The sequence below is a fragment of the Emydura macquarii genome, unplaced genomic scaffold, assembly GCF_026122565.2.
Source record: "Emydura macquarii macquarii isolate MOO-44397 ecotype Brisbane River unplaced genomic scaffold, CSIRO-AGI_Emac_v2 contig_1253, whole genome shotgun sequence".
NCBI classification, from domain to species: Eukaryota; Metazoa; Chordata; order Testudines; family Chelidae; genus Emydura; species Emydura macquarii.
The window spans coordinates 70388645-70402495 of record NW_027131390.1 but is presented as its reverse complement, the minus strand read 5'-3'; the positions used below and the strand labels follow the sequence as shown (position 1 = coordinate 70402495).

Here is a 13851-nt window from a genome sequence, read left to right as displayed (position 1 = left end):
GGAAACCTGCCTTGTTTCCATCTGTTTTGCATTGAAATCAACACATTCCTGTGGGATGCTCTGATTTAGCCTAATCAGCATTTCCTGACAGAAAGACGTTCCATCGGAAAATTTCCAACCAGCTCTAATAAGCATCTGAACAGGCCTGAAACGATCCATCTAGCAGAGGGCAGTGGTACACAAGCTGTTTATTACAAGATGACCTGCACAAGCTGTCCTGAGTCTGGTACTACTTTTGGGTGAAGTGACCAACCTTTTGATTCTTGGGAGGTTTCTCCATGAATGCCAGAATACAAACTTGGAATTTAACAGGGATAATTCCAAAGCAAAGTAACTCATTCCCACCTCCCTCCCACCCCTCCCCCGTGCCCCAATCAGATGCACTTTCAGCATACAACTAAGTTTGCTTTTTAAACTAAAGGACTCATCCTCATATCCTGGTAGCCCCAACACTTTGTAAAGAAAATTACATTCTTTCCAGCAACTTTCCTGCTGAGTAAGTAGGCTGTGCCTTTCTCATAGAGACCAATACAAACATGATTTTCATTAGCTACATGACCATCCATCCTCCAAATTCTTAGCACTTTGGAAAGTTATAAACAAAAAAAAAAGGGGGAGCATTTGCTACTTCTTATATCCCTCTACATAAGGGTCATTGTTCTCAAGCCTATCTTCCCTCTAGCAAACAATTTTATTTGATTGTTTCAATTATGGATCCTCTTTTCAGCAATGACAATCAATCACTGCCAGGTATTCCAAGCTAAAATTGCTCTGTGATGAGCACTTCAGTCCAATAAAGATTGAATTGAGACCGCCAAGCCCCCATTAAAGTTACTTGAGCTCAATTCACTACAGTCTCTTGAGTAGAATTGCATCTGATTCAGAGTGCCAGCATTTGAAGCTGCTAGATTTCTGATACAATGCAAAAAATGTTCAAGTTGCTACTCTACTACTGAACAATCAACTGAGTTTATGTTTTCTGCCAATTGTTAGGTTTCCTATAATAGGTTTCTTTTAACATTTGGTTAAAATGACAAGGCTGGAGTGTATGGATTTGTGAAAAAAAGAGACATATGGGATTACAGTCTTTTAAAATAGACTGCAATTGTGCAAAGATACTGATTCTGAGATAGTGTGAAGGTGCCCGCCCCCCACTTTTAAAAGATTAGTATGTTGGCATGGCACAAAATGCTTCATACAAAGATCTTGATTTTAAGACTAATGGCCAAACTGCTGAATTTCTTGTAACATGGAGAATTTTTCACGTATCTAGAGGAAAACATAGATGTACAAGTGAGAGGTACCTGTGGTGTTGAGGGGGCTGAAGTGGGGTAGGACTTTCGAGGACTTTATTTCCAGGCTGCCATCTGACTGCCTGTAACTCCACTTTAGGCTGTTAATGGAACCTCACTGCACACAGGGACAAGACAACTCAGCTGGTGAGTTATACATAGTGAGGCGCTACAAAACCAGAAACATGCATCAGAGAATCCAGTTCAGGCAGCGGGAGTCTGATGTTATCTAGAGGCCAGCAGCAGCTAATTTCCCAGCCCACTTTACTCCTTTTGCCCATATACTTCCAAAAGCTCAACTGTTGGGCATGAGGCTGCATAAGTCACACAATTTCCCCCCGTCTGCGCTCCCAAGAAGCTGTGAGATTGCTGCAGGAGACTGGCACCAACCTAGATTTCATCCTCCACCCCAAGCTTCTAGAATAGCTCGCCCCTGGCATACAGGATTATAGCAGGCAGGCTGGCAGTCTCCCAGAATGCTCCCTACCTCCACTTTCACCACAGGAAAAGGCAGATGGATGAAGAAGCAATGTGGGGAAACTAGGAGGGAGAAGAGTTAGAGGATGCCAGAGAAGTAAGAGAAACAGTAGGGAGGCAGAAGAGAAGAGCAGGGGGGAGAGTTGTTTAGGGAACCATTATTAATTAACAGTGCTTGTCAGATCAGTATTTAGCAGGTCTGATGTTACCAAGCACTGAGCAATATTCTCTTTCTGAGCTCTCTTTGCAGTGAAAGAAACTACCATAACAAACATGATTTCATAAAAGAAGAATTTATTTGTGAAAACCAAAAATATATTTCAAAGCCTAGAAATTCAACTGACTAGATATTATGACTGTGTGCTCCTTGCCAGAGAAAGGATTCCTTTCTCTTACCTTTTGAATGATGCTCATGCTGATGAAGGAGCTCTTTCAAAGATTCAGTATTCTCAAATTCCTGGGCATTCTGAAGGAAATCCTCCACTTGGTCAATTTTAATAGCAAACTGCATTAGGAAAACAAAGAAAAAAGCACAATAAGTGGTCCATAGATTATGGTATGTCACAGTATATATAATCTATGCCTTTGGGGACAAATTTTCAGACTAGTAATAAAGGATATCAAACATTAATGGTGACTATCAATTACAATTTCACAGTACAAACTTTTTTGGGGCAGCTCTATGTCCTCTGTTTTTATAAGGTTCTGATTTGAATGGACCCCTTGTCTTTGTTGGATGTTTTCTGATATGATTGTGATTAGTTAGTCTTTGTATGAGGCTTTGCTTCTCTGCCTCCAAGCCCATTAATAAAGTGCTCTGAAAGGACCCAGTGAATTTTAAAGATTTTTTAAAATCCCCCTCATCACATATTGAATGAAGCTTTCCCCCTTGCAATCTGGTTTTATTCAAAGCTCCCCTCCAGATCCTCTTTGGCATATTAAAATCTAAACTCCAAGTATCTTTGCAGAAAACTTTGGAGGCAGATAGAGTCTTCAATCTGATTTTTTGAAGATAAAAATGGATAGTAAATTAACATCTAATATTATGGCAAACATTAATAAACAAACAACACTGGGGCCATAAAGGTTACGACAAGCTTATTATTTAACAGCTGATTTTTCTAAGTGCTCTACAATCCACACATTTACTTAGATTGTTCTGAAAATTGCTGGGTCTCCTGTGGATCCAGGGTAGAGTTCATGGTCCAAACTTGAAGTTATTTGAGCTATCAGTTCCTGAGCTATAGCCCCTAACAATAATGACATCAATATTTTTCAATTCTTATAACTCTTTTTCTATACATTTGGGGCTCAAGCTATGGCTTTGACCTTCTCTAAACTGATTATCACATGCTTAGGACTGATCTCAGCTACAGGAAGCAGTATTTTAAAAGTTTTTTAGGGTAAAAGTTAAAATGACAATGTGGCTAAAGCCAAGCTGACAAGCCATAGAAAGTGCCGGCACGTGCCTTAACTCTGTATTTTGTGATTTTTGTAAGTTTGATGTTTATTTTGATATTAACTGTGTATTCTTATTTGATGTTTACTTTGATGTTAACTGTGTATTAATAAAGATTTCTGACAGTGAATTAATATTACAGCTTTCCTCAAATTGTTCTTTTGATCAATTGTATCTTCTATTTCTGGTGTCACAATGCTCCTCCAGTAGGATAAATGTTTAGTTGTAATTATTATAGCCATGGCTATACCCTAATCCCAAACACCTCTGAACTTTGGATCAGCATCCAAACACAAACCAGAATCTGAATTCTGCATATGACTTCCAGCTGTATAAGTGTAAATAGCAACCCAACCTGACTACATCAAGCTTTGGGTTGTTCAAAATTTAGACTTGAATTTTGCAGCTTTGTGCCATCTCTACTAATTATCTTGCTAAATGAACTGTGAATCATAAAGTCATAGGACTGTTAGGGACCTCATGAGGTCATCTAGTCCAGTCCCCTACACTCAAGGCGTGTCTAAGCATTCTCTTCACCATCCTTGGCAAGTGTCTGTCCAACCTACTCTTAAAAATCTCAAATGACAGATATTCCACAGCCTCCCTGGGCAATTTATTTAATTGCTTAAGTACCCTGACAGTTAGGAAGTTTTTCCTAATGTCTAAACCTAAATGTCCTTGCTGCAATTTAAGATCATTTCCTCTTGTCCTATCCTGTACTTGAAAACTGTTAACATGTCCTCCCTCAGTCTTCTGATCTCCAGACTAAACAAATCCAGGTTTTTCAATCTTCCCTTAGAGGTCATGTTTTCTAGACCTTTAATCATTTTCGTTGCTCTTCTCTGGACTTTCTCCAATTTGTCCACATCTTTCCTGAAATGTGGCGCCCAGAATGGGACACAATACACCAGTTGAGGTCTAATCAATGCGGAGGAGAGTGGAAGAATTACTTCTCATGTTTTGCTTATAACATTCCTGCTAATACATTCCAGAATGATGTTTGCTTTTCTTGCAACAACATTACACTATTGACTCATATTTAGCTTGTGATCCACTCTGACACCCAGATCCCTTTCTGCAGTACTCCTTCGTAGGCAGTCATTTCCATTTTGGATGTATGCAACTGACTGTTTCTTCCTAAGTGGAGTACTTTGCTTGGTCCTTATTGAATTTCATCCTATTTACTTCAGACCATTTCTCCAGTTTGTCCAGATCATTTTGAATTTTAATCCTATCCTCCAAAGCACTTGCAACCTTTAAACTTTATATTGCTTTCAAACTTTATAAGTGTAATCTCTATGCCATTATCTAAATCATTAATGAAGATATTGAACAGAACCAGACCCACAACTGATCCCTGTAGGACCACACTCAATATACCTTTCCAGCTTGACTGTGAATCACTGATAACTACTCTCTGGGAATGGTTTTCCAACCAGTTATGCACCCACCTTATAGTAGCTCTATCTAGGTTATATTTCCCTAGTTTGTTTATGAGAAGGGCATGTGAGACAGTATCAAAATCCTCACTAAAGTAAAGATATACCACATCTACCTCTTCCCCACATCCACAAGGAAATACACCAAATCCTCCGTCACCAAATCATTAAAGTTCACAATTGGACTTCACTGTCATCAAGAATATTGAAACCTATGATTAAATTAAGAAAGAAGATGGAAATTAAGCTCTCTGCTTTGCTTGCCTATTCTCACATTTCACCCTTTTACTCTTTCTGCTATAAAACAAATCCATTATGATTGAATATTTCTGATTTGAGTTTTGATTTTCATTAAAGAATGTCCTTGAGATGACATATGTGCTTTATCACAAGAAAATAAAGATTACACATAATTGCATGCTGTCATTAAAAGGAAAACATTTCAAAAATAAATTTCTAGTATTTTCATTTAAATCTATAGGACATTTGACATGGCTGTCTAACTTAGGCATGATCCTTAGCCCTGCTTCAGCTGCTTCACATTGTTCCCATGGCACAGAACAGCCTAAAAGGCAGCTTAACCAGTCTATTAAGGATTTCCCCAGCAATGGCTCCTACACCCATCTCTTCCTGACCCCTTGGTGTTAGGACCTGGCCTGGGCATCTCTGCTTTTGGCTGATCCCTGGCTGCTGGAATGGCTTATGGATACTATTGGGAACCAGCATAGTATGCCTCAGCCCTGATGCTGGTCTAATTTCCACCGGGCACTGGGACAGTACAGAATCAACTCCAGGATTTGGGGTCCAAGAAAGTGGACTAAAACATCCATTGTTCTCCCACTCATGGTCTTGTGCCAGGGGGTAAACTTTTTGAAACAAAGGTTTGAGAGTCCCACATAATTATGCACTCAACTTTTGGGGCAAATCCAGCCTATCCATCTGCAAATGCAAAGGAAAAGGGTAGTTGAATGCAGTGGGCTGTGCAAGGAGTGTACATACCTCTGGAGTTTGGAGTCCCACCCTGCATGAGCTCCCTGTGCAGCGGTGAGTAGGGAAGAAATGTAGGGGGCATGGGCAGGCTAGGAGAGGGACACAACTGGGAGAACTATTGCTAATATCCTATCTTCTAGGAATTGAACTCTGGATTCATGCATCTGTACTTGCTCTTTTCATGCTTGTGCATATGGTTATTGCACTTGTATATGCTCAAATAGCTAGACAGGCAACTGACATTTGCGAGCATAACTGTAATAACTACATACACATTTTAATGCGCAGCCTTGAGTCCTGGGTTTAAAACTTTGGCCCTCAAAGTGTCAAATAATTTGAATCATAGAAGATGAATAAGATCTATTGGGTCATGTCCATGCTAGTGCATTATATAGCTCCAGACTCATTTTTAGTTATTATTTTTCATTATTACTACTTTTTTTTTTTTAAAGTAAAATATTAGTACGAGATGTGACTTGTAGGACATTTTTACAGATATTCATTCTAAATGTTCTGCTCATTTTCATCCCGGAATACTCAGAAACAAGAAAAATAGGAATGCAGCTGGGAATTTTTTTTTTAATTAATTGGCCCTTTGCAGAAGTAGAAATAGAATGCAACAGACTCCTGGAGGACTTGGGATTTATTTCAAATTAAGCAGCATTTGATTTTAAATACAAACCTCCAGAGCATTTTCAAAAAATACTGCAGTAAGTTTCAGAAGTGCTCTTCGCTTCTCTAGCATATTGATGAGGGCATCCCAGGCATCCCCCAGAGTCTGTGCCATGGCATCATACACCTGGCTTTGCTCTTTGTTTTCCTCTGCAGTTTTGTCTGCTTCACGTAACAGGTCCCATACTTGATCTTCCAAAGACTGAACGGGGGAGGGGGGGGGGGGAAAGATATAAACAAAATGGTTACTTCTAAGCAGAATTTCAAATAGTACAATATTATTTTGGGATACTTTTTCAGTATGATATCTTCTCTCTACCCACAACTCTCCTATTGTTGGTATATTTCAACATAAAGTATTATTAATAATGGTAGTATGGCTATTCCTACATATTGTATCAAAAAACATACCCCTTTGAATTCAGTTCTCTACTTTGACACTCTCTCACACACACAAATTCATGAAATTTTGGTGAAAAACAGTGCTAAGAGGATCTATCATTCCACATTTAAAATTCAAATATTCTCAGCTACTTAAATGTCAAGCTCTCCAGGAGCTAGTACATGCTCATGTATTTTGGATTTTCATTTGTTAGACCATCACGCAGCCAAGCAATGCATCCTCTTGCAACGCTGGAGGTAAGTAAAGCAAACAAACCCAAATTGAAGCCCTAAAGATATGGCTAGATATAATTGACTATATAATAATAAACTAGATATAATTGACAGTTCACCTAAAATCCAGGGGCTAATTAGATTAAAAAATATACTTGTATTGTCTAAGGAAGGCCATAGGTTACATGTAGTATTTCCAGCTCTGCTTGCCGCAGTGTTCCAGATGGACCACAAAATTACAATGTTCAACTTAACACAAGAACAAGTCCAGGGTGTTTCATGCCCTTTACTATAAGAAAGGATAACTACTGGGCCATTTCTTGCTCTTGTTAAAATCTTCAGAGTGTCTAGAGAGTTGATTAATGTTTGTACTATACATGCTTTTCATCTTGCGTCTTTATCATGAGAATAGATTAATAAAGTGCCAATTTATGCTGTTATTGCAGGAGTTATCACAAGAATGTATAATGAGAAGAGAAATCTATATAAGGCAAATTAAAATCTATGGTAACTCATTCTCCTGACACAGACTAATAAGAATAGAAAATAGGAAAACTTGAAATGTTCATAACAGAGCTCAAACTGAGAATCGGAAATAATAGGAAACTAATTCATTATGTGCTAAGCACAGTATCATAATCTTCCAGGTCCTCCCTAGATGCCACCCACATAGTCTCTGTGAATGTGATAGTCTGAATCTGAATCAAGTGTTAATCTGTTCTCTCTGAAAGCAGGGCTTTGGGAAACACTTTAATACACAATGGAATCATTATTCTTGAATCAAAAAAATTAAAACAAAAACAAATATTTTAATCTATCTCAGCACAAGATAGAATAAAGAAAAGGACAGGAATTTTTACTCAGCATCCAAAGTAGGAACCATGTATAATCTGTTATTGCAAAACTAAAATTATTAGACATAGGAATAGATCCAACACACACATTATTTGAAACAAGTATTGTGCAATACATAGACATACCTGGTAATTAGCTTTATGTTCTTAGCACAATCTGTGCTACCCTTATCGTGACAAAACCCATCTCAGAGGGCACAAAAAAAGTCAATATTTTAAAGAACTATTTACTTTTCTCATTTTATCTCCTGACTGATAGCACAGTCCTGGGAAGGAACCGGTGAATTCTAATCTTGGCTCTGAAAATGACTCCTTCTGTGCCACTGGGCAAATCCCCATCTTGTTCTCCTTAGTTTCCCCATCTAATGATGATAAAAGATCAAACCCTGAAGCTCTTACTCTTTATTTAAGCAGAAGCCCCACTGACTTCAACTAGAGTTTTGCCTAAGCAAGAACTGAGGTCCTGATTCTAACCTGTTATACCAATGTTACACTGGTGTAATGCCACTGATATCAAAGGAATGGCTCCTTAATGATATAGTATGAGATCAGAATCAGGCCTGGAGTAAAAACTGAGTAAGGTCTTGAGGATTTAACCTAGTCATAATAATACTTCCTTTATCTTCATTTCGATAATGCTTAGCTACCTACCTCACTTGGCTGTTGTGGGGAGTAACTAGTTAATGTTTGTAAAGTTCTATATTCAGTAAGTGTTAAGTATCATTATTATTAATCGTAATAAAGAGAAGTACTGGCTCATGATAACTTTTACACCACAGAGATTTTACGGCTGTATGATTAAATTAAATTTAGAAACCAGCTTCATCAAACTAATGTTAATGGTCAGGCTTAACGAGCCATTGCCAAGCTCATGCAAATTTTAAAAGAAAATTCATCTTGCAAGACAATCTTCAGAGTGTTTTTTTAACTGCTTTCTTTGTTTTCCTTTGACTAGCTTGCATCATTATTTCCTACATTATCTTTTTATAGCGGCATAGCTATATAAATAATGTTGTCTGTGCTGTATTCAATTTGCCTAGACATATGCACAATCTGTAGAAAGTCAAGGAGATACTATAATGCCTAAGTGTTCTATTCAGTCTAAAATATAAGCCATCTTCTGAGTGTTAACCGCAGAATACCACATATGCTGAACAAGTCCTAGGTCAACGTATTTAAGAGAAAAGTTGGCTTGGTTCTTCAAGTCAAAGGGAAGAGGAATAGCTCCATGCTGGAAACTTGTGGAACTGATTAGGCCAGAGTGGAAGAAAAGATAAGAAGATATGTGAATGGTAGGAGTCACAACTCCATATTCTCTCTCAACCCTCAAGTGTGTGGTGTGATTGCTTTAATTATCTGAGAACAAAATGATTACTTTCTGCCCTCCCACAGGAGTTTGGCTGCTGTAAAGCATCCTCCTATCAGGTCTGCTGCTATGCCTAAAGGGAACTGTCCCATCTGCTCCTGCTGGTGGAACTTTGAGAGTTCTCATTACCAAGGACTGGAGAAAAACACCCTTCAGTCATCCTCCACCCCATGATACCAGCACTTGGAAGTGCAGGGTCAGAGAAGAAATTTACATCAGGGTATATGGTATCGCAAATTGAAAATTTTCTGTCAAAATATTTTGATGGAAAAATGGGTTTTTGACAAAATGAAATTTTTCATGAGAAGTGTCTGCTTGTTGCTGGAAGTTTTGACTTTTTGTTGAAAAATTGAACACAAAATCAAAAATATTTTGATTTGAAAATGCTGCCGGTGTGCCTTCTGAGATTTGCCACTTGGGTGCCTCTTGACCTCATTTTCCTCTATTGATCAGGCTCCCTGGACTTCATTTCCCATGATGCATCATAGAGGTTCAGCAGAGGGGGGAAGTCCTATGGTGCATCACTGGCAATATAGTCCAGCCAGGGTGCCTGGCCCATGTGGGAGATTGAGGACATAAGGCACTCGAAATACTACTTCCATAATTCACCACACTGGCATTTCCAAATGAAAATTTTCGGTGTTCAGGAGCAAGTTTTTCAGCTGAAAATTTTCAGTTTTTGATTTTTCGCCAAAGAATAACAGGGTTACTTACCAGTAACTGTTGTTCTTCGAGATGTGTTGCTCATATCCATTCCATGTAGGTGAGTGCACGCCCCGTGCACGAGCCTGCGGAAAACTTTTCTGCCCTAGCAACCCAGCGGTCAGTCTCGGCGCCCCCTGGAGTGGCGCGCGTATAGCGCGGTATATAGGGCGCCACCGACCGCGCGGGTCCCCAGTCCCTTCTTTCTGCCGACTCCGACAGCGGGGACGGAGGGTGGGTTTGGAATGGATATGAGCAACACATCTCGAAGAACAACAGTTACTGGTAAGTAACCCTGTTTTCTCTCTTCGAGAGTTGCTCATATGCATTCCATGTAGGTGATTACATAGCCATACCTTTGGCGGTGGGAAGGAGTCAGTGGCGTGAAGCCCTTCTCAGCACGGCTCTGCCAACTGCTGCATCCTCTCTTGCTTGTTGCACGATGGCATAATGAGAGGTGAAGGTATGGACCGATGACCAGGTTGCAGCTCTGCAGATATCCTGTAGGGGCACTCGTTCCAGAAAAGCCACCGAGGTGGCTTGGGCCCTGGTTGAGTGCGCTGTAATCGGTCCCGGGAGTGGTACCTTCGCCATCCCATAACAGGTGCGGATGCAGGTGGTGATCCAGGAGGAGATGCACTGGGTGGAGACAGGTGAGCCTTTCATGAGGTCCGCCACTGCGACGAAGAGCTGCGTGGACTTCCGGAACAGCTTGGTCCGGTCTATATAGAAGGCTAAGGCTCGCCTGACATCCAGTGAGTGCCATCTCCGCTCCTCCTCCGATCCGTGTGGTTTGGGGAAGAACACGGGGAGGAAAATATCCTGATTATAATGAAACTGGGATACCACCTTAGGCAGGAAGGCCGGGTGGGGTCTCAGTCGCACCTTATCTTTGAAAAATACCGTGTAAGGAGGGTCTGAGGTTAGGGCTCTTAGCTCCGAGACCCTCCTAGCCGATGTCATGGCTACGAGGAAGGCTACCTTCCATGATAGGACCAGAAGAGGGCATGTAGCCATAGGCTCAAAGGGGGGACCTGTGAGGATAGTGAGAACTAGATTTAAGTCCCAGAGAGGCAAGGGTTCACGAACTTGTGGGAACAGCCTCTCTATTCCCTTGAAAAACCTGATGGACATCGGGTGGGAGAATATAGACCTCCCCTCCACTGGGCAATGGAAGGCCGAGATGGCCGCCAGATGCACCCTTAGGGAGGCCAGGGCAAGGCCCTGCATCTTTAGATGTAGGAGGTAGTCTAATATGGCCTGGATAGTTGAGTCCAGGGGCAAGATGCCACGTGACTGTGCCCAATAAGTGAAGCGTTTCCACTTTGCCCGGTAAACCACCTGGGTGGAAGGTTTCCTGCTCCCCAGCAGGACGCTTTGGACTTGTGCGGAACAAGCCCTCTCTCCTTCTGTCAACCATGGAGCCTCCATGCCGTCAGGTGGAGGGAGTCCAAGTCTGGGTGGAGCAGGCGACCCTGTTCCTGGGAGAGGAGATCGTATCGTATCGTCTCGGGAGCGGGATCGGTGTGGCGATGGAGAGGTCGAGCAGCATACTGTACCAGTGCTGTCTCGGCCATGCCGGTGCGATCAGGATGATGTCCGCTCTGTCCCTCTTGACTTTCAAGAGCACCTTGGGGAGCAGTGGAATCGGTGGAAACGCATAGAGAAGTGGCCCCGACCAATCTATCAGGAACGCGTCCGAAATGGAGTTCTGTTCGCGCCCGCGCAGGGAGCAAAATAGCGGGCATTTCGTGTTCTGTAGCATGGCAAAGAGGTCCAGATAGGGAACTCCCCACTTGCGGAAGAGAAACGCTGTAATCTCCCCATGAAGTGACCATTCGTGGCGGGGAAAGAACGACCTGCTGAGGCGGTCTGCCTCGTCGTTCCTCACCCCTGGGAGGTGAGATGCCACCAAGTGGAAGTCGTTTCTCACCGCAAGGTCCCATAGTTGTAGCACCTCGCGACACAGGGTCGAGGAGCGTGCTCCGCCTTGTCTGTTGATGTAAAACATCGTGGCGGTGTTGTCTGTAAGGACTTGTATCACCCGCCCCCTGAGAAAGTGGAGAAAAACCTTGCAAGCGAGAAGGACTGCTCGGAGTTCCCGAATGTTTATATGGAGCAGTCTGTCTTGCAGTGACCACTGACCTTGAGTGCTCAGGTTGTGGGTAATGTGAGCCCCCCACCCGATATCGGAGGCATCTGTGATCAATGTTACAGAGGGGACCAAGTCTGCGAATGGGACTCCTTCCATTACTTGCCTCCACCAGTTCAGTGACGCTAGGACCAGGGGTGGGACGGTGACTACCCTGCCCAGAGAGTGTCTGGTTGGGGCATATACTGACGCTAACCAGCCCTGCAAAGGCCTGAGTCTGAGGCGAGCCAGCCTGACCACGTATGTGCATGCCGCCATGTGCCCCAACAGCTACAGGCAGCGCCTGGCTGTTGTTGTGGGAAATGTCTGTAGCTCGAGTATGATGGCAGTCATGGCTTGGAAACGAGGTAGTGGAAGGAAGGCCCTGTCCTGTACTGCGTCTAGAGTGGCCCCAATAAATTCTATACGCTGTACTGGGGTCAGTGTGGATTTCTGCTCGTTTATGAGCAGCCCCAGTCTGTTGCATGTCGCGCACGTTAGGGCTAAACTGTTTGTTACATGGAGTCTGGATCTTCCCCGAAGTAACCAATCGTCCAGGTAGGGGAAGATCTGGACCCCTTTGCACCTCAGGTAGGCCGCCACCACCGCTATACACTTGGTGAAGACCCTGGGCGCTGAAGAAAGGCCAAAGGGGAGGGCCGTAAACTGGTAGTGGCCACCAGCTACCATGAACCGTAGGAAACGTCTGTGGCCAGGGAGGATAGACACGTGGAAATATGCGTCTTTCAAGTCGAGAGCGGCATACCAATCTCCAGGATCCAATGTGGGAATGATGGAGGCTAGGGAGACCATGTGGAACTTGAGCCGCCTGATGAACCTGTTGAGGCGGCGGAGGTCCAGAATGGGCCGGAGGCCCCCTTTGCCTTGGGAATAAGGAAATACCGGGAATAAAACCCCCTGCCCCTTTCCATAGGTGGGACTTCCTCTACTGCCCATAGGCGGAGCAGGGAGCGGACCTCCTGAAGGAGGAGTTGCTCGTGAGAGGGGTCCCTGAAGAGGGATGGGGTAGGGGGAGAGTCCGGTGGGAAGGCCGAGAGCTGTAAGGCGTAACCCCTCCGCACCACACTTAACACCCAGCGGTCTGAGGTTATGCCTCGCCACTCTCGGAGGAAGGGACGAAGTCTGTCTTTGAAGGGTAGGGTGAGATCCTGGTCGACCCCTGGGGTCGTTAGAATGGCAGAGGTGCCGCTCCCAAGCGTCCCATCAAAAAGGGCGCTTGCCATTCTTGCGCGGCCCGGATTGGAAGCCCTTGGCAGGCCCGGAGCGGTTCCGGCGGTTGTTCTGCCGGAAACGGTCCCCGGTTCTTCTAGGTTGGGTCTGGCGGGGGGCAGCCTAGGAGCGGGCTGTTGCTGTTGTTGCCTCTGGGGCTGCTGTCTGCCCTGGCGCCTCGTTGTCTGCGGCATGTAAAGCCCTAAGGATCGCAGAGTGGCGCGAGAGTCTTTTAGGGCGTGCAGTTTATCATCTGTTTTGGCGGAGAACAGGCCTGTGCCCTCGAAGGGCAGATCTTGAATGGCCTGCTGCGCCTCAGTGGAGAGGCCAGATGACTGTAGCCAGGACGACCGGCGCATAACTATGCCGGACACCATGGCCCTACCCGCCGCGTCGGTCGCGTCACTGGCAGACTGGATTGTAGCACCCCCTACCGTTGACCCTTCCTGGAGGACGGTGGTGAAGTCCTGTGCTAGATCTGGAGGAAGGGCCGACGTAAATCTCTGGAGTGAAGCCCAGAGATTCAAATTATAGCGCCCCAAGAGTGCTTGGTGGTTTGCTATGCGGAGCTGAAGGGCCGCGGTCGAGTACACCTTCCTCCCAAAAAGGTCTAATTTCTTATAG

The 13851-nt window shown here is 43.7% G+C and overlaps 1 protein-coding gene across 50 annotated transcripts in view; it reads right to left on the bottom strand.

Annotated features, from left to right (window-relative positions):
* TTN (titin) overlaps positions 1-13851 on the bottom strand; it is a 465728-nt gene that overhangs the window by 418997 nt on the left and 32880 nt on the right. For 49 of the 50 annotated variants that reach the window (XM_067549108.1, XM_067549128.1, XM_067549138.1 and 46 more), the window contains exons 3-4: positions 6340-6531; positions 2166-2274 (exon numbers count right to left, since the gene is read on the bottom strand). In XM_067549108.1, coding sequence (XP_067405209.1) covers positions 2166-2274; positions 6340-6531 — 301 coding nt within the window. The remainder of the gene's footprint in view (positions 1-2165; positions 2275-6339; positions 6532-13851) is intronic. The other variant, XM_067549130.1, reaches the window with a different exon arrangement.